Here is an 18,762-nt window from a genome sequence, read left to right as displayed (position 1 = left end):
TGTTCCACTGAGTATCCATGTTAGCCTACAGCTGTTCTGAGAAAAACATCTACAGCACGTCACTCTTTTGATTAACATCAGGATGCAAATGTGAAACTTGTTAACTATTGCATTGGGATTTATGAAAAGCCCCCTCAGACAGATCAACCTATAGTGTGAGAGAAAAAGCAATATGGTGTTTACCTTGTATGACTTACAGGCCAAGTGTACACTAAATGTACATGGCTACTGTACATTAATTGTCTATAAAAACAGATTTTCATATTTATATGCAACACACATTCAAAAGTATGGAGACACCTCTGCCACTGATGCTGACAGAATGCAGTTGTAGAGTGTAGCCAACTATCTCCTAACTTTGCTTTTTGAGGTTTTACTACTGTGTGTGTGTAGTTGCATTGATCAAGTGTGTGTAAAAAGTATTAAAATAAAACAATGAAGAATAGATGACGGGTCAAACATAAGACATACATTTATTCCCAATGATTACTTCTAACAGTTATGACATGATCGACAGACATGATCGAACAAACTCAACACAAGTGGTCACATGACCAACTAACACAAGTTAACATTACGTTATATCTGACTCCAAAAGATATTTCATGACCAACTAACACAAGTTAACGTTACGTTATATCTGACTCCAAAAGATATTTCATGACCAACTAACACAAGTGAACATTATGTTATATCTGACTCCAAAAGATATTTCATGACCAACTAACACAAGTTAACATTATGTTTTATCTGACTCCAAAAGATATTTCATGGTTAATAATGACTGACAATGCTTTGCTCATCCCTCAAGTTAGAAGAAATGGTGAGGAGTTTACACATGGTCAAATACCTGATGTGATGACTCGTGTCTACGGTTTGCTAACTATGCATGTGAACATTAGACATTCATGGTAAACTCTGTGATAACCTGGTCACGATTATGTTGTGCTGTTTTAACACAAAATGAGAAGAGTATCAACAAGGCTGGCACCACCAAATCAGTTTAGAATGATTATGAATATGAATTATGAAAATGAGAAAACACGTCAAGTCGGGACTAAAGACGCAAATTAATGAATTATTAAGTGCACAAAATGTATAGGCAGAAATGGTTATGAATTGGAAAGTCAATAGAAAATTTAAAATCATACAAAAACAATTAACATAAACATTACTCAAGCCTCACACAGTCTTGTTCTATTCTGCAAATTCTTTTGCTATTTTGTTAATATTGTACTATTTTGTACATTTTTTGTTAAACATTTTGCTTATATATTGTTGTTTTATGTCCTGTGCATGACCAACGCTTTGCATGGCATCAGGATGAAGTACTCTAACTGCTTTGTTGTACATTACCAACTCTGGAAGAGGGACCTTCTGTAAAAACAACTCTGGTCTTCAAGAGGAGGCTGTTGTTTCTATAGGTAGTGGAATGTGAAAAGAAATGTTAACTCTACAATCTTAGCATAGAAATGTACAGTATTGTAAATGTATGTGTTTCAGAGAGAGAGTAAAGTATTGGTTGTTCTTACCCAGGTCATTGACAAGGTGACGTTCATATTTTTGGAGAGCTTTAGTGAAGGCTGATTTCACTAATGGTCCTCCTCTGCAGACATAATGCATCAGTTCTCTCATGCGTTCCTGGGAGGTCTGATCACGGAGTATCTTGAGGTGCAACTCATCTGGGATAATCTTCTCCAGAAACAGGTCATCTGCTATACACTGCACCATCGTGACCCTCTGAATGAGGGCATTACAGTGCTTGTCCACAAACCCAGCTGAGATTCAGGGCAGAGAAGAGCCATACAAGGACATGTTAATAGATGGAGCATGTATTAAATCCACATAATATAAAACCCAAAACATTCTTTTGAAGAAAAGAAAGGACAGTTAAGATTGAAGTAATGCACTTAAAAAGCTAAAAATCGTTCTCTAAAATGTATTTAAAAACGGTGTGCCTTACTAACAGACTTTCGCCTCTATGCTAATTGAGGCAGGTAGCAATCATTTGACCAATTGTTGACCAAACTGAATACTGTAAAAATGTTGTATTTGCCTCATAATAACCATATACAGTATACAATATATACTGTCCTTGGAAATAAGTCAGATTTAAAAATAAATAAATGTCAAAAGCCATTTTTTTGTAAATCCCATTGGAGCCCATGTATCTTCTCTTACTCTCTTTAGCACTCACTGCTCTTACAGAATAGAATGTTTTGCGGGAGTGGGAATATGTATAAAGATTCTCTGCTTTCATACCTACCCTCGGGTGTTGATTTGACAATGTCTGGAGATAATACAGTTACACTTTTTTGCACCTATAAAGGGAAAAGGAACAATAGTACACATCATGGAACATGATCTCAGCCTGCATTCCTTTGAGTAAGGTATGGTCAATGTAAGGCCCGGAGCAATTCTTCACAAGACAGTACTGTACCTGTGCATGTTTCTTTCTCTTCTTAGACTGAAAATCCAGTGCTGCACTTTGTGACGGGGAATCAAAACTAGGATAGGACAGAATAAGCCCATATACAAATCTTAGTATGAATTTCAATTAACATAAACAATAGGAAAGACAGAATCCAAAATATGTTTTGTGGGTTATATGTTGGTTGGTCATACAATACCAAAACAGAGTTGTATACAAATTACTCTACATAGAATATATTTTCAAGAGATAATGATGCATTCTAATAAGATGGGGTTTTTTTAACCTTTGCTTTCATATAGTACATAATAAATCACCAATGTTCCCCAATGTCATACAGTATGTGAAGTTATTCAATGAAGAAGCAAGACTGTTTTCTTTTTTTACCATGCATTTGGTGTTGCTGTAATGTTGCTGCCCATCAGTTCCTCATGGCATGTCCTCACTTTGTAATACTCCTCAGTGACATCTGCAACAAAATAGTAGACACTGTGTACTCAAGGGGCATTGCACTGCTACCTACCCTGTGTTTCTTGAAAGCGTTGGGAAAGGCAGAGGACAAAACTAACAAAATTAGGTTCTCTTTTAGTTCTATTCTAATTCTACTATACTTTAACCAGGAAAAAAGGTGAAATGCAGCTGTAACATATTGGGTTTCAAATATAGGACAAAATGGGCCGTCTCGTATTTTCCCTTTACCTGGGAGAGATGAGCTGTTAAGGGTCTTGAGTGACAGCTGTATGGATTCTTGTAGTTTACACTTCAGTTCCTTCAAAATGTGTTTCTAATGTAGGAAAGACAAGATCACTCACACATCATGTGTATTGCTTTGACCAAAATTTAGTAGGTATGGGTAGGCATTCACAATGGTGGGTGATGAACCACACATACATAGAAAAATGCAACATTGCTATTAATTGTTTCAGCTTTGAAGTTGCTAAACCTTCAGTTTTTCTATGAGATCCAGCATCTCAGTCTTGGCCTGTTGGAACATGGTACTCTTTGATTTATTCATGTGCACCACTAGTTCGTTTCTCATCCTGTTCAGAGAATCTTTTCCTTTATGTTCTGCTGCCCCTGTAACACAAACAGCATATTATTCTCCACAATCATAATGACTTTATCTTTTCTACTAACATTATTATCTTGGAATTTAAATATTGTAAAAACCATATTTTTATTCCAAATGAGATTAAGGTGAATGATTGCTAATTCCATAATATTAATTCCATTACTTACTTAAATAGCATGGGTGCATAGACCTCTTTATTGATTCTGGTAGAATGTTGTAGATTTCTTTCTTTTTCTTACGGATGTCATCATGCAGTTCTGCCTTCAATTTGGTTTCCTTTCAGATAGAAAAATTATATTCAGAACATGTTAACAGGGTAATATTCCCTCTGTGTGTGTGTGCGTATGTGTGTGTGTGTGTGTGTGTGTGTGTGTGTGTGTGTGTGTGTGTGTTTCCACTTCTGTACCTCTGTCTTGAGGAATGTTAGATGCAGGGAAACTTCTGTTTGCTTTTTAACCAAGCAGCTTATGTCAAGGTCGAAGTTGTCAATACATTCTTTGATTGGGCCATGCTTCCCCTGATTTCTGAAACACAGTTCGTCCAAAGCAGACATATAATTAAGGGCCCTAACCAATCAATCAACCACTCAGTGAAAAAGTAATCCTGTAAACCACTGATTCAACTGTAGGTAATAGAGAGCCGAAGAATGACCTCATAACAAAGAGATTGAGGGAACAAAATGGCAGCTGGTTCATACAGGGTATTTTTTTCCCATTGGGAAAATGGCATCATGGTCCAGACACAGCTTACTTGTAATTTTCTACTCTTTGAAAATGAACGGCTAGTTACAGTAAGCTTGTGCATAAATGGGCCTCTTGGTGTAATGATAGTGTAAATGTATACGGTGCAAATATGATTACGTTTTAGCCAGGTTGTGCAGCAAACATCTGTGGATATGAGATAAGGGAAGAGAGACTTGGTATTGGCTCAAATCAGCTTGCTTGCGCGGGAGGAGTGACACCATTTGAGGTGTGTCCTTAAAAACGTCGCAAACCAGTTTTGCAATACTACTTGGCAGTAATGTCAATTTCCAAAGACATTTTCAAGTTAAGTCAGCCCTGATGATAAGTCAGCCCTGAAAATAGAATGGAATCCCTCTTGCGAGGTCGTCCGAATATCTACAGCATCAGCACACACACATTATCCATAAAATATGCTCAGTATAAATCCGGACTCTAATAAAGAACTTACGGGAAATATTCCTTAAACTTTTCATCAATGCAACCTCTCACACATGAGGCTAAACTCTCATTAAGATTTATCTCTTTTCTTTTTTTTTTCCCTTTTGGTGTATGAACTCCATCATTTATGCATAAAGACTTCAACGTCCTATGAAATCCACTGCCCTTTTGTCCTCTCTGAAAAAATATGAAAAAATATATAATATTAACACTTTTTAAAGTACAGCGTCAGATATAATGCTACATTTTGGAGAGCACAATTTTTTGCATACTTTCTTTATAGCTTTATTGAACCAGATGGGTCAGTTAAGAAATTCTTATTGGCAATACTTATATAAAGATATTGACAGTGAATTACTTATTATTGGATTACTTACTGGTGCTATCACTTTATTCAAGGATTTCTCACATGATTCTACTGATTGTTCAACTCCCTTTGAGAGGCATGTTTTAAAAGCCTCATAAAGCTCATCCAAAGATTCACTGATGACGTTCCACTCATCGTTCAACTTCCGTTCTAGAACCTGGCACACTTCTGCTTTGCCTTCCGTCTGAAATTCAAATGCAATGCAGTCACATGAAGAAACTTTGACTTTCAATATTGTGCTGAAATGTCCGTACCTTGTCACTGCTGTTGGCTCCTTGGATCAGAGAGAGGATCCCGTAGGCTCTAGAGACATAGTCTGCTGCCTTTGTTTGACGATCATTGAGATTCTTGAGAAATTCCTGAAGTTTGGGTATTTCTGCAATATGTGAGTTTAGAGTCTGAACTATGTTGTTGAAACTTTACTTATGTATTATTAAAGGTTTTATAAAAGCTGCAGAACATGTTGGAATACAAATTAATGTCAGTCATGTCATTATGGCAGTCATGTTGCATTTAAGCCACCATATTGGATTTGAGGCAAAATCCAGCCCAAAAGCTTAATTGCAAGAGTAGGGGCCAGATATTCATAATCCAATGAGAAAACTTTGGCAGGGCGAAATGGCAGTTTTTCAGTGGCTGGGCCCTGTCTATGTATTGTAGGTAAAAAATACATAGCTGCAAAATGCTGTTAGCTTTAACCAGGCTGTGTAGCAGAATCATGGAAGACGTTTGTAAACAGTACCTGTCTGTTCTGGTTGCAAGAATCTTTTCTCTCGAAATTCATTAGAACTGACAGTAAACACTTGGAAAAAGTCCTTTTCATCAATGAAATGTTTCTGAAAGGTGAATATAAGAAAATAAGCATTAATCATGTTGGTCCCACTTGAAACAAATTATAACTTGAAAAGCTAATTTATCCTGCTTACATAGATGCTTCACAAAACTTTGGTAACACTTTACATTAGAGCACACCTCTGACTGGTACCCCCAGTACCGAAGGGTTCAATTCTACGACTATCAATAAACTAATATATAACAGCCTCCTTATCATTATCATAAATACCTTACAAACCCCCAAAATAAGGAGCTTCTTTAAACAAATTACAACTAATAAAAGTAATGAAGCATACAGACGCCTCATAAATCATTCATAAGCACATTCATACTATATTAAGGGTGTTATAACAGGTGCTGGCATCTGGCACTTTACTAAATGTGGCATAACCTTTTTATATACATGTACATCATTTCATTCATTCATTTCAGTTCAAGTCATAATCCATAGGAGGACTGTTTGCACATGATTTTACAGGCTCAAACTTTGTATCAGACATACATTAGCTTACCTTTATTTCTTTTTGTTTGTTGAATTTTTCTCTCACTTTTTTCTTGACTCTGTTATTTCTGCTCACTACACTGTTTTCGTCCTTCATGCTGTTGTCCGTCTTGGTGCAGATGAAACTAATGCTTCGACATTCTCCACCAGGTCCCATGCGACTGACGGTGTTCTCTAAGATCTCCCAAGGATCATTCTCTGAAGCTGCTCGTCCAATGTCATTCACAATCCACACGGCAGAGCAATTTCCAACCAACTAAAGAGGAAGTTATAACTTTGTATATGTATTTTATTCGCAGGATTCTTACTTGATGTAAAGCCTCATGTTTGTCCCTATAGGTCTGAACCTGGTGTTTTCCTAGCCTAATATCGACCACTCTGTGTTGACTCGTGCAAACTATATCATGAGTGGTGCTAATGAAATAGTTCATGAAATGTTTGCAGCAAAATGCTCAGCACAAGCCAATGCAAGCTAACAAGTTGATTTCCTGCCACCCCAAAAAAACACCACTGTATATGGCACAACAGCTGAATAATGTTTATTGTCCAACTTGTATTGACAAAATCAATTAGAATAGTTCATAAATAAAAAGTGCTGTAAACAGACAACATAAGGTCATCACAAGAATTGTGCATACTTACAGATTTCCACATTTGATCTCTGCTCTTGTTGCAATCTCCAGTGCCTGGAAGATCCACAAGTACAACATTCTCCAGAAGGTCTTTGGAGTTCGGTACCTTGAGGGTTACGCACTTCACAAGTGGCCAATAGTATCCTCCAGATTTGTTGCCACCCTCTTCGTCACTACGTGTGTAGCAAACAAGCTTTGCAGAGAGCTCTGAGGCCTGCAATAAAAACATAGTGAAACATGAATATAAATGCATTGATTGCATCTTATTCTTTTTCAAGATGAACCCCTTTAAATATCAGAGAGCCTATTCGAAGACATTTATGCCAATGATTACGTTATTTCAGAATCAATGTTTGAAAGGAAAACCCAAACACCAAAGCATGCATCTCTAAAGAACACACCCTTGACATAACTTACAGTTTCACATGAAATAATTTTCTTTGCTGATGAACGAAACTCTGGAATTGCTCTGAAGTGCTTTTTATCCATCAGTTCTTTTAAGTCTAAATTAACTCCATCTCCATACAATGCAGAGATTTTATCGTCATCATAATCATCCTCATCATTATCGTCATCCTCCTTGTCATTAGCATTTTTCTGCTTAGACTCTGTTATGATGGACCATAGCTCCTCTTTCCATTCCTAACAGAGAAATATAAATCCATCAAAACATTTTCACATTACTCATATACCGTAATCCACATATTCTGTACCAGCTTCGCAACTTGTGAAGCACTCCCAGTTATTAACCTTCTATTAATTGTACAGCTGTATTCCTTAACACCACATTACATTCTAGGCGTCCATTGCGATGTACAAGGAAGATGAAACACAGTCGGCATTACCTTGTCTGAAATGAACTCAATCTCTGCAATGTATCTGGAGTTGGTTGTATTAGCCTCCACCTTCAACAGGACTGAGGTGCATGCATTGCCGTCTCCACCACTGGGAAGCAAGTCCGCTTCACCCAAGATGGCATTTATCAAGGAGCTTTTACCGGCACCTGTCCTTCCAAATACACCAACTACCTCTTTTCTGTCTGTCTCCAACACTTTTATCTTATCTCTATTAGAAGTGAGAGAAAATAGGTTATTCGATAACAGTTGCTATGAAAACTCTTAGCACATTACTGTATGTGCACATTCTGTATGCTTTATATGCTAGACATAATGCATTATAGTGCACAATGTAGATGGTAATAACCCGTAACCATCTAAAACTACATTGACAAAGCATTATAAGTAGGCAGTATAATGCCCGATGATGCAGAGTAGCACATTGTCTAGAAAATTATGTGCTGAGTGATATAGAGTTTAGGATTTCCAACCACAAATGTTTCAATAGAAAACATTTTCAAAGTGGGTTGCAGCAAAGACTTATATTTTTGGAATGTGTACTTTCGGGATGGCTTTGCTGTGCTATTGGAAAAAGTGCCTGAAAGTCCTTGAATTTCAAGGTGTAAAAGCATACAAACTCTGACTTTGTATACTGTAGCATGTAAAGCATTACTGTAGACGTGCATAATGAACAGGGTATTAATAGTACTGTAAGTGTTACCGGTTATCCTTTTTATTGAAAATAACTGAAGTGATGGATCTCCAAATTACTTACTTTAGGAAATCAGTGATTTTTGTAGAGTTTTGTAGAGTATCGAGTTTGTCTTTGATGTGTTTCATGATCTCCGCCACCTGTTTCTTAATTTCAACATCTGTCAGAGAAAACACACATGCAGCCATGCAGCTAAGATCTTGCCCTATACAAATGTAAACATGCAGGTGGAAAAAGTATAATGAACTAGAGAAATCATAGTTACACTCTTACTTCACAAGCTTTATACCAAATCCATTTGTTGTTGTTTGTTGTTATTTGTTGTCCATGTAGCTATGCATCCCTATACATTGTACTGGACATTACAGCAGTGCTGCACAAGTGCCTCTTAAACGATCTATATTCTATTTTTGTAAAATTGTCTTATGTTATATCATTTGACATTACTGGGGTAATGATGGTCACGTAGGTTAAAGTGTAATTCAACATCAAACTTGAAAAGGTGTCCTTCAAAGTCTATGGGATTTTCAATGGGGATGAACGAAAAGTAGGACTAGCACAAGCTCCTCAGTATAAGTCCTTGGTTAGGAAAACATGCAGTAAATGATCTTCTTTGAAAAAAGATTGTTTTCTAAACAAAACCTACTCTCAGTCTCAACCTACCAGATTTTTCAGCGTCCTTTCGGGATGTAGAGCCACGGGGTCGTTTATTCGTACCCTTTGTTTGTGTGTTAGCATTGGCCTCATCCAATGTTCTTTTGCCTGAAGAAAAAAAAAAGTTAAAAAAATTGATACAGTACACAAAACACGACCAGTCATAGTAAAAACTGATCATCAGCTTTTGTACTAAGTAGTCCAACTAGTGGGATTGGCATCACTCTGTGAATAGGGTTTTCATGACACAAGGAAATGTTTAGGTAACTCATGAATAGACTGGTGAGGTGCTTTCGTCATCCAGAGAAGATTCCCTTGTTCATTTCACCATTGGTGTTTGAAATGTAAAATTGTAAAGTTGAAGGAGGAAACATCAATTCTGCCCGTTTTCTTCAAATGATCCTTCCCCGATGGGCCAAATCACTGACATCTCTCTGTGAAGTTTTAGTGTTTTTTGCACTTAGTGTTAATTAAATTACTTGGAGTCAGATTATACATTTTAAATTATGCTTTGCTATTAACTATACTGTGGGGGGACATGCAGCGTTCTGCCTGTAGAGGGAGCTACAGGACCGTGGCCGGGGTTGTGTCGGCGAGGCTTCGTTGCACACCTGTTGCAAATAAAGTCTCGTTGGCGAGTGCTTAACATGTGTGTGCTTCTGCCATTTCAGTAGCTGAGCTGGGAACGGCGAGACGAGAGAGAGAGAGAGAGTAACTTTTGACGAGGCTGGAAAGCCAACAAAGAGTTGTTACAAAAGACTTTATGAATAAACGGGAGCAATCCCTGATCCCTATACTGCGTCTGCCTCTGTGTACTAACGGACCTTGCTACAAATACATAGCCACATTTCCTTGCCATCCTATAAGGCCCTACAAAGTTACAAGACCATGTTCTTCATTAATCTTAGATATCCAGACTGGGTAAATTAATTGGGAATTACAGAATTGAGATCGAGGGGCAAAGGTCGCTCATTTATTAGAGGCAAATTTTGACTGAAAACAGTATGGTTTAGGGACATCCATTTCTGATTATTCTGACACACTGTTCCACATCTATGTCATAAATTACATAGATAAAATCTTTTTAAATGATTAAATGATCAATTCTTAAGCAATTACTTGAAATAACATATCACTGTCAAGTTTTATATGTGATACAGTATATACTGTACCTTGGATATTCACTTGAGGAGGGATTTCACTGGTAGAGGGCTTAGTCTGAAGAAACACATACAGTACATTATGAACAGTTTAAAGGAATCATCCATCAAAAACAAACATATTGTACAGTACATAAAAAACAAATATGCTACAGTACAACATATTTAGAAAAGGTACTAAAAAGTAAATAAAAAAGGATAGTCCTTGTGTCCTCGATAAGGGGAAACTGCAATACACTACAAGTTTTCGGTTTGTTTACTTAGCTACTGCCACCCTAACCTTAAAAAACTATTAAAGTCAACCCTAAATGTCGTACATTTTTAATCACCTCTAAGTAACTTTGAAAGGGATTTTGGCATTAAGCATGCTTATTTGGCGTACATTGACTTTGTTTGTCCTCAAGTTAGCGATTGGTGGCAGTGGTTAGGATGGCCTTGTCAGGAATCAAATACATAGTTTTGTAATTTGGGTAAACTATCCATATAATGCTCTGTAAAACGAGATGCCAAAAGGTTACTTTGAGTAATTTCCCAGCTGTGGCCACAGGCAATGAAACTTAGCATTTTGGTCTTCACCATACATCATCTATGGGCACTGTCGCCGAGGGCGAGATTAGTATGGCCTTTTCCCGGCCTAAACACCATTCTCAACGTTACCCAGTTAAGCACAGCAGGAATGGCCTATGGAGGAGAAGTGTCCTTCCTTGATTTGATCTATGAAATGACCCAGTTTGATGTGTAACTGATTGATGACAAGTTGATTCAAAATGTGTGTAACTGATTAATGATAAGTTGATTCAAAAGTGTGTAACTGACAAGCTGATGCAAATGTGTGTAACTGATAAGTTGAATCAAATGTGTGTAACTGATTAATGATAAGTTGATTCAAAAGTGTGTAACTGACAAGTTGATTCAAATGTGCGTAACTGATAAGTCGATTCAAATGTGTGTAACTGATTTATGATAAGTTGAGTCAAATATACAATTGGTTAATGATAAATGAGTTCAAGTATGTGCAAAAGGCAAAACTTAACAAAAGAAATTATAAAGGTAGTGTATGACTCCGGGTCAACATATCTGGTTGGACCTCGTAGTGATAACGGTTTAACTGATACTGGAGTAGGCAACCAAATGCATTAATGTTTGACTGTATAATTCTTACTCAGAAATGATTTCTGAAGTAGGCCATCATACTAATGTTTTACTGTATAATTCATGTGGGCTAATGATAATTGTATACCATATGTACTAGATGTTAACTTTGAGAAAGGCCTAGATTATTATGTTACGAAAATAGAATAGAATTGCAGAAGTCCACAATAAGAAGTGGCCTTGAGTCCAGTTTGAGCAGGAGAGTGATAAGTATGTCTACTAGACATAACAACAGGTGCCCTGAGGCCCATGACTAAGCATGAATGCGAATTCAGGGTGACGTAATGAATTAGATAGAATTCTATGCTTGACTGAGAACTAGATCGAATTCAATGCCTGACGTAATGAATTAGATAAGAAAGGGTGGGGGTAAAGGAAAGCCCCATTGCAAACTATAAAAAGAGCTCCCTGGAGCAGTACGACGGACTTTCCCCGCTGCGGAGCGTAACACCTGAAGGACCGGAGCAGGAGTGAGTGTGTTGAAGATTACCCCTGAGTGGAAACTGGAGATTTTCATACTCTAGCAACCGAGCAGGAGGATCTCCTTGTCTGGAGCTCACACTCTGATTGAATTCTGACTGTCGGCCCCGCCACACTAGTACAACGGAGGACCTTGCATTACAGGCAGAGTGATTATATGGTAAAATGCTAGTATTCAAAAATGATAAAAATTAGAAAAGAATAAAACCTATCAGTCTGTCCCTACTCTGCCTGTGAAATTTAGAGAAGTCCCAGTTTCACTTGTACAGGGCGAAGCCGGTTCCTCTATCCGCCAGAGCTGTTGTTATACAAACAAAGGTCCGCGGTCCGCTTCGCCCTGTACAAGTGAAACTGGGACTTCTCTAAATTTCACAGGCAGAGTAGGGACAGACTGATAGGTTTTATTCTTTTCTAATTTTTATCATTTTTGAATACTAGCATTTTACCATATAATCACTCTGCCTGTAATGCTGTAATGTTTTAAGCCATCATTAAAGAATTTAACCTGCATTTAAAGGAACAGTTCACAATTTTAATTCTTAATTATATATATATATATATATATATATATATATATTTATTTATTTTTATTATTTATTATTTTTATATTTTTAGTCATTCCATCCCTCATAAGCCTTTTACCTCCTCCTGGTAACATAAAATATTATAGATTGCTGTGCATAATACATCTTAGGATCTGAAGGGTTATATCTGGCCTCTTATTACCTCCTTTGGGTAAATTATCCTTACCGATAAACCCTTTATCCGCAACCACACCAACTGGCACTCATATAAGATTAGAGCGGTCGTTAACCATAGAGACTACCCACTTCGGTGTACAGTTTTTAGGTTTGGGGAGATTTTTCAGTTCAGCTGAGGTGGGTAGAGGAAGATATAGGAGGAACTATGGGATGTAGACCGTTAACAGCGGAGTGAATCTAATCGACACCAACCTACATAGGACCAGTCAGCATCTGACAGGGTAAGATCTGAGGTTGGTCGGGGGTTCTGTATTGAGCCTATTCCCGGGAGACAGCACGTGAATGCAATATTTTATAAATTGAATAATTACTGACAAACTTAACTCAGTCGCAATGCAATGCTCTGGGACATAATTTGATGGGATCGAAAAGCCGCATCTTAATCGGTTGTGTAGAAATTGCTGTAGGTCTGACTAGAGAAATATCTGTGCTTAATCAACAGCAAAGTTATAACATTATGAGTATATAATTTCACTTCTAGTCATATATCATTTCTGACAGCTTGATTTAAGATCGTTCTAGAGAAGCCATTGAGCTTTAAAACCATAAATCGAAGTCTCTTTGGCGACCATGGTACCAAGATCATATGCGCCAGTCAACCGCTTCTAAAATATGCCACTGCAGTGGAATTATTTTAAATACAATGTTACAGATATAATCCAATAACTAAATCAGAATTTAACATAAAATAAGGTTACTCAACTCTGGTCCACAATTGGCTGTGCACGTTCTTTAACATAAAATAAGGCTACTCTACTCTCGTCCACAATTGGCTGTGCACGTTCTTTCTTCTGTTTGACAATTCACCAATTTAAGGCAATTGAAAGAATGGGTATACGTAACTGAGGTTACTGTATTAATGCTGTACCTGTAGCCATTCTTTGTGTCTCATTTCGAATTTTTTCCTTAGTCCCATTTGTGGTATCAAGGAGGTGAGGTCTTGTTCATTAAGTCTCAGGAAACATTCTTTGTCAATACGTTCATCTGAAAGTTAGAAAATAAACAGGTTGTCCACATACAGTGCCTTCAGAAAGTATTCAGACCCCTTCACTTTTTCCACATTTTGTTGTGTTATAGACTAAAAATTAAATTTAAAGAATTTTTAAAGAATTTGCCATCAATCCACACACCCCAGAATTACAAAGCGAAAACAGGTTTTACAGAACTACCTCATGTACATAAGTATTCAGACACTTTGCTATGACACTAAAATTAGCTAAAATACAAAAATGTCATCAACAAATCACTCAACAAGTTGAATTGAGTTCATCTTAATGCAAGGACTCTTATGTAATAAGAGTAATTTTGGAATTAATATCTTTGTTTTTATCTCTGATTTGCATAGGAATCAATTACACACTGTGTGGATCAGGTTGTGATTACAAACTGAGCAAATGAAGAGGAACAAAACTGCTCAGGAATGCGACCATGAGGCCTGGGGAGACTTACACAAATCTACAAAGTTGAATGGTGGAGAGAAAAAAGCAGTGGACAACATCATCTCAGTCACTCTACAAAATTGGCCTATAACCTAAGTGGCCAAAAATAATGGAAGATAATCTATGCCATATCTATAATTGTGTTTGCAACAATGAATTCAAGTGATACAGCAAAGAAAGTGGCTGGAAATGTGTTTATTTGGTTTTACTACAAAGCATTAGGTTTGGTGCAAATCCAGCACATGCAATGCAGTTTTTGCACCATCTCTCGTGTGAAGAATAGAGGTAGCTGCATCAAGTTCTGGGTATGTTTGTCACTGGCAGGGACTGGGGAGTTTGTCAGGATCAAGAGAAAATTATGACATTTGCTGAGTTGGTAGTGACATCCTCATCTACACAGTGGAAAATTGATTCCTAAGCAAATCAGAGACCCTATAAAAACAAAGATATTAATTCCAAAATTACATGAACTATTATCCTTGCATTAAGATGGATTCAATTCAACTTACTGAGTGATTAGTTGATGACATTTTTGCAAAGGGTCTGAATACTTATGTACATGAGGTATTTCTGTATTTCAATTTTAATACATTTACTGAAATTTCTAAAAACCTGTTTTCACTTTGTCATTCTGGGGTTTTGTGTGTGGATTGATGGTAAATTCTTTTAATTTAATCCATTTTAAATTGAGTCTATAACAGAACAAAATGTGGAAAAAGTGAAGGTGTCTGAAAACTTTCCGAAGGCACTGTAAATAATACTGTATACTGTTTAATTATAATTATTGGATAAAGAGAGATATAGCCTATGGGTAACAATGTACATTCATTTTTTTCACCAAGGGTTTATAAATGATGTATTTTTTATAAACAATTCATTATTTGTATGCTTTGTAAACCATTAAAAAACAGTTATAACTCAATAGTTTAAATTGTTTCGATAGCCGCTTGGTGCTTAGATTAGAATACAAAATACTAAGTTTACACTTGGGTGCACAGTAGGGCTGTGATGGTTACACGGTTACTGTCAGTTACATAAGGACGGTTGTGAAGAAAAAAAGACTGTCATAACTATCAAGTTTACTTTCGTTAACTCTCGTTAACTTTTAGTTTGATGTGTGCACTCAGGAGTAGCATTAGCTTTCAAAAGTCAGCATTTTCAAAAAAATCAGCGTTTTGGCAAATTTCAGAAGTTGGAACTGAACGGTTATGAAGGTTATAACGGTTATTTGCATTACAATCGACGATACCCAAAATTCTATGATCGTCACAGCCCTAGCACACAGTTATTAATGTTTCGTAAATACAGTTATAAATGCTTCTCAAATTAACCTGTATGAGTCGTAATGCAGTCTTATTTTCAATGGTTTCAGTTTCGAAAGCTTCTTGTCGATGTTGAGAACAAGCAGCTATCGAACAATAAACAAATGAGTTAGGAATGTTTGTTAATGGTTTTTAAAGGATTTATAAACAAATAATCAACTAGTTATAAATAATCATTTCTGAACTAGTTATAAATAATTGTAAAACCCTTTATAACACCTTAATGTAAAATGTTACCCCTATGGGTAAGAACTTTTTCCGCATGCAATGAAAGAGCATAAACATGTTCACCTTTAAATTTCTTTATCAAGTCACTGAGGTTCCACTCAGTTAACTTGTCTCTGACAAAATCTGTCTCCATGAGAACTTCACTATAAAGGGAGAAAAAATATGTATTTAAGAATGGAGAGGTCATGCACGAGGATTTATGGATGTTTGATGTTACATACTTGTATGACATAAAAACAAAAATACATGACATTCAACAGATAACTACACATTATTCAAAAATGCAAAAACTGAAAATGCAAAGGTCCTCCCAGGTGGCCAACTTCCTTCCCCATGAAATGTAGGTTTATTACATTTTCCTATGCATAAACATGCACTGTTTTCACAGCCACGGACAACGTCCCTTCGACTCTACAGTGATACAAATGTTAGATATACAAAATCCTGTAGAGTTGACTCTGGCTAGAGTAAAGAGTAGTAGTTTAAAAAAGCTATGTTGTTTCTTGTAGTTGTAGTTTTGCACTACAAAACAATAAAAACAAATGTTTTATTTGTTTTATAAAACGATCTAAGTTCCTTGTTAATAAAATAACTATAATTTACCAAATCCATCTGGTTTTATGTTGCTTCCCTTTCCCCTAGCGAGCCGGGTTGTAACAACATATCAAGTGAGTTTCGATTTTGAAGAAATCCTTATTTACAACATATCAAGTGAGTTTCGATTTTGAAGAAATCCTTATTTACATACACCCGCGCTAAGTGTACGGAGTTTCACTATCGTAGTTCACAGAACACCGCTCATATGCGTGCCATCTAGCTTTGGCCATCTAGCATTCCCTCCCCCCTAGAGTAAAGTGTAGTAGTTTAAAAAAGCTATGTTGTTTCTTGTAGTTGTAGTTTTGCACTACAAAACAATAAAACAAATGTAACAAGTTCCTTGTTAATAAAATAACTATAATTTACCAAATCCATCTGGTTTTATGTTGCTTACCTTTCCCCTAGCGAGCCGGGTTGTAACAACATATCAAGTGAGTTTCGATTTTGAAGAAATCCTTATTTACAACATATCAAGTGAGTTTCGATTTTGAAGAAATCCTTATTTACATACACCCGAGCTAAGTGTACGGAGTTTCACTATCGTAGTTCACAGAACACAGCTCATATGCGTGCCATCTAGCTTTGGCCATCTAGCATTCCCTCCCCCCTAGAGTAAAGTGTAGTAGTTTAAAAAAGCTATGTTGTTTCTTGTAGTTGTAGTTTTGCACTACAAAACAATAAAACAAATGTAACAAGTTCCTTGTTAATAAAATAACTATAATTTACCAAATCCATCTGGTTTTATGTTGCTTCCCTTTCCCCTAGCGAGCCGGGGTGTTATACAGAGTGTTTTATTTGTTTTATCCTTGTACACTGTGCCTTGTACCATTTCATGAGATAAAATATCACCCCACAAACAATATAAACATTGAACATACAGAATATGCAAAAACAAGAAACAAATTTACTTACGATGTAATCGACTGCATATAGAATGATAATGCCCATCAACCTCAATCTTTTAATTTCTGGTGTGTACTTTTTATTTTGCTTTGTCCTGCCGTTCTGTATAAACTACTCTCGCTATGAGCTATGTTAAAATGAGTCCAGAGTTGATCTGTGTTCTCTGAGCTCCAATAGTGGAACTCCGCCCATCTACTTTCGCTCAATGTAAATTTATGTAAAAACATATATCTTCAAAATAAGAGCGCCCAAATGTGCATTTTGTTTTGCATTAAACATTGCATAAACTTGGGAAATTTCGTTGCATAAACTTGGGAAATTTTTTTTGTCTCCTCTTCCTAAGCTAGACTTAGAGAAATTGATGGATAACAAGCACTTCAAAGCAATTCCAGAGTTTTTGTTAAAAACGTGTCACAAGAAAATATTTTCTTGTGACACGTAAGTTTATATCAAGGATTGATAAAAAAAAGTCCGATATTGTCTACGAAATCACTTTCATGCCCCCTATTGCAAACTGTCCACATTACCCTGTTACTGTCTTGACTTTAGTGAATCGAGCAATTTTCCTCAAGACACAGCACATCTATTGACACCCATGTCATGTGTATTAATTGTAGTTTTGCCAAAAACGGGGCCCATCTTAAAGATGAAGCATGTAGTTTAGCATGTTTGGCATTCTGTGGCCACAGTGAAAATATAAAAACATGAATATGCTACATTTTCTAACAGCAGCAAATGCATATCCATGTAAACAAACAGAATGAAAAAATGGCACGTAAAGGCCAACACTTGACCTCAACAACCAAAACAGTGCTCTCCACTGAATGTTCTTCTATCATACTTTATCATGTCTTCTGATCTACTGATTTAATCGTGGCTATTTAGCACTATTTTAAAGCTCATGTCTACATACTGAACCTTTAAGTCTACAGGAGAATAACTGTTCAGTGCATATTAGATTCTGTGTTGTGACATGGATATTTCATACATGCTTTGTACTGTGGCTATGCTTTTTCAGATTGTTGGAAAATGCTCTTCTGAGTGGATTGTGAGTGACATTGAACGAGCATCTACAGAGAAGGAATCATGGGAGATTCTGAGCAGCAGTGTCAGCCATATGGGAACCTGGTGGCGAATGTCAAAGAATCAGCTTCACCTGCACCAAGACAGACAACATCTCAGTGGATTTTGACAGGTGCTGACACATTCTGACAATACACAAAGGGCCTTATTAAAATCACACCAAACAAGAATAACAAGTATTCGTTATAAATGTTGTTAAAGTTTGTCACAATACAGTAAAAGTTTGTCACAATACAGGAAATGCTGACACTTGCATAATCTTTTTCAACGAGGAAGAAGATGAAAGGCAAAAATAATGGAAAGAAATTATAAGGCAAAGAAACAAGTGACAAACAAATTCAACCAACAAAAATAATTTAAGGTAAATTATATCTAATGTAAAGGTGCAATTCATACCTCATCCTCCTTGACCTCAG

General features: G+C 36.6%; 1 protein-coding gene across 1 annotated transcript; it reads right to left on the bottom strand.

The window, feature by feature from the left end:
* Window positions 1–447: 447 nt before the first annotated feature.
* On the bottom strand, window positions 448–17,392 carry LOC310809819 (nuclear GTPase SLIP-GC-like). Its single transcript, XM_083677318.1, has 23 exons — window positions 17,273–17,392; window positions 15,827–15,906; window positions 13,643–13,758; window positions 10,394–10,439; window positions 9,231–9,329; window positions 8,631–8,727; window positions 7,865–8,084; window positions 7,437–7,661; window positions 7,030–7,233; window positions 6,398–6,643; window positions 5,794–5,887; window positions 5,306–5,427; window positions 5,062–5,235; window positions 4,695–4,861; window positions 3,910–4,027; window positions 3,671–3,779; window positions 3,375–3,508; window positions 3,131–3,215; window positions 2,819–2,900; window positions 2,441–2,507; window positions 2,267–2,321; window positions 1,533–1,778; window positions 448–1,418 (listed from the first exon to the last, which is right to left on the bottom strand). The coding sequence occupies exons 1-23, from the start codon at window positions 17,287–17,289 to the stop codon at window positions 1,399–1,401; spliced, it is 2,823 nt and encodes a 940-aa protein (XP_083533444.1). The 5' UTR covers window positions 17,290–17,392; the 3' UTR covers window positions 448–1,398.
* Window positions 17,393–18,762: the final 1,370 nt, after the last annotated feature.

This window comes from Argentina silus, assembly GCF_951799395.1.
Source record: "Argentina silus genome assembly, chromosome: 9".
NCBI lineage: Eukaryota > Metazoa > Chordata > Actinopteri > Argentiniformes > Argentinidae > Argentina > Argentina silus.
Note: the sequence above shows the minus strand (reverse complement) of the source record. Positions and strands in the feature narration are given on the sequence as shown.

Bases quoted from the DNA above. Each gene is read 5' to 3' on its own strand.
- LOC310809819 (XM_083677318.1), bottom strand. The intron at 5,428-5,793 runs GTACTGTTTACA...CACATATTGCAG, and splicing joins CTTGCAACCAGAACAGACAG to AAATACCCAAACTTCAGGAA. The intron at 3,509-3,670 runs GTAAGTAATGGA...TTTGTGTTACAG, and splicing joins TATGCACCCATGCTATTTAA to GGGCAGCAGAACATAAAGGA.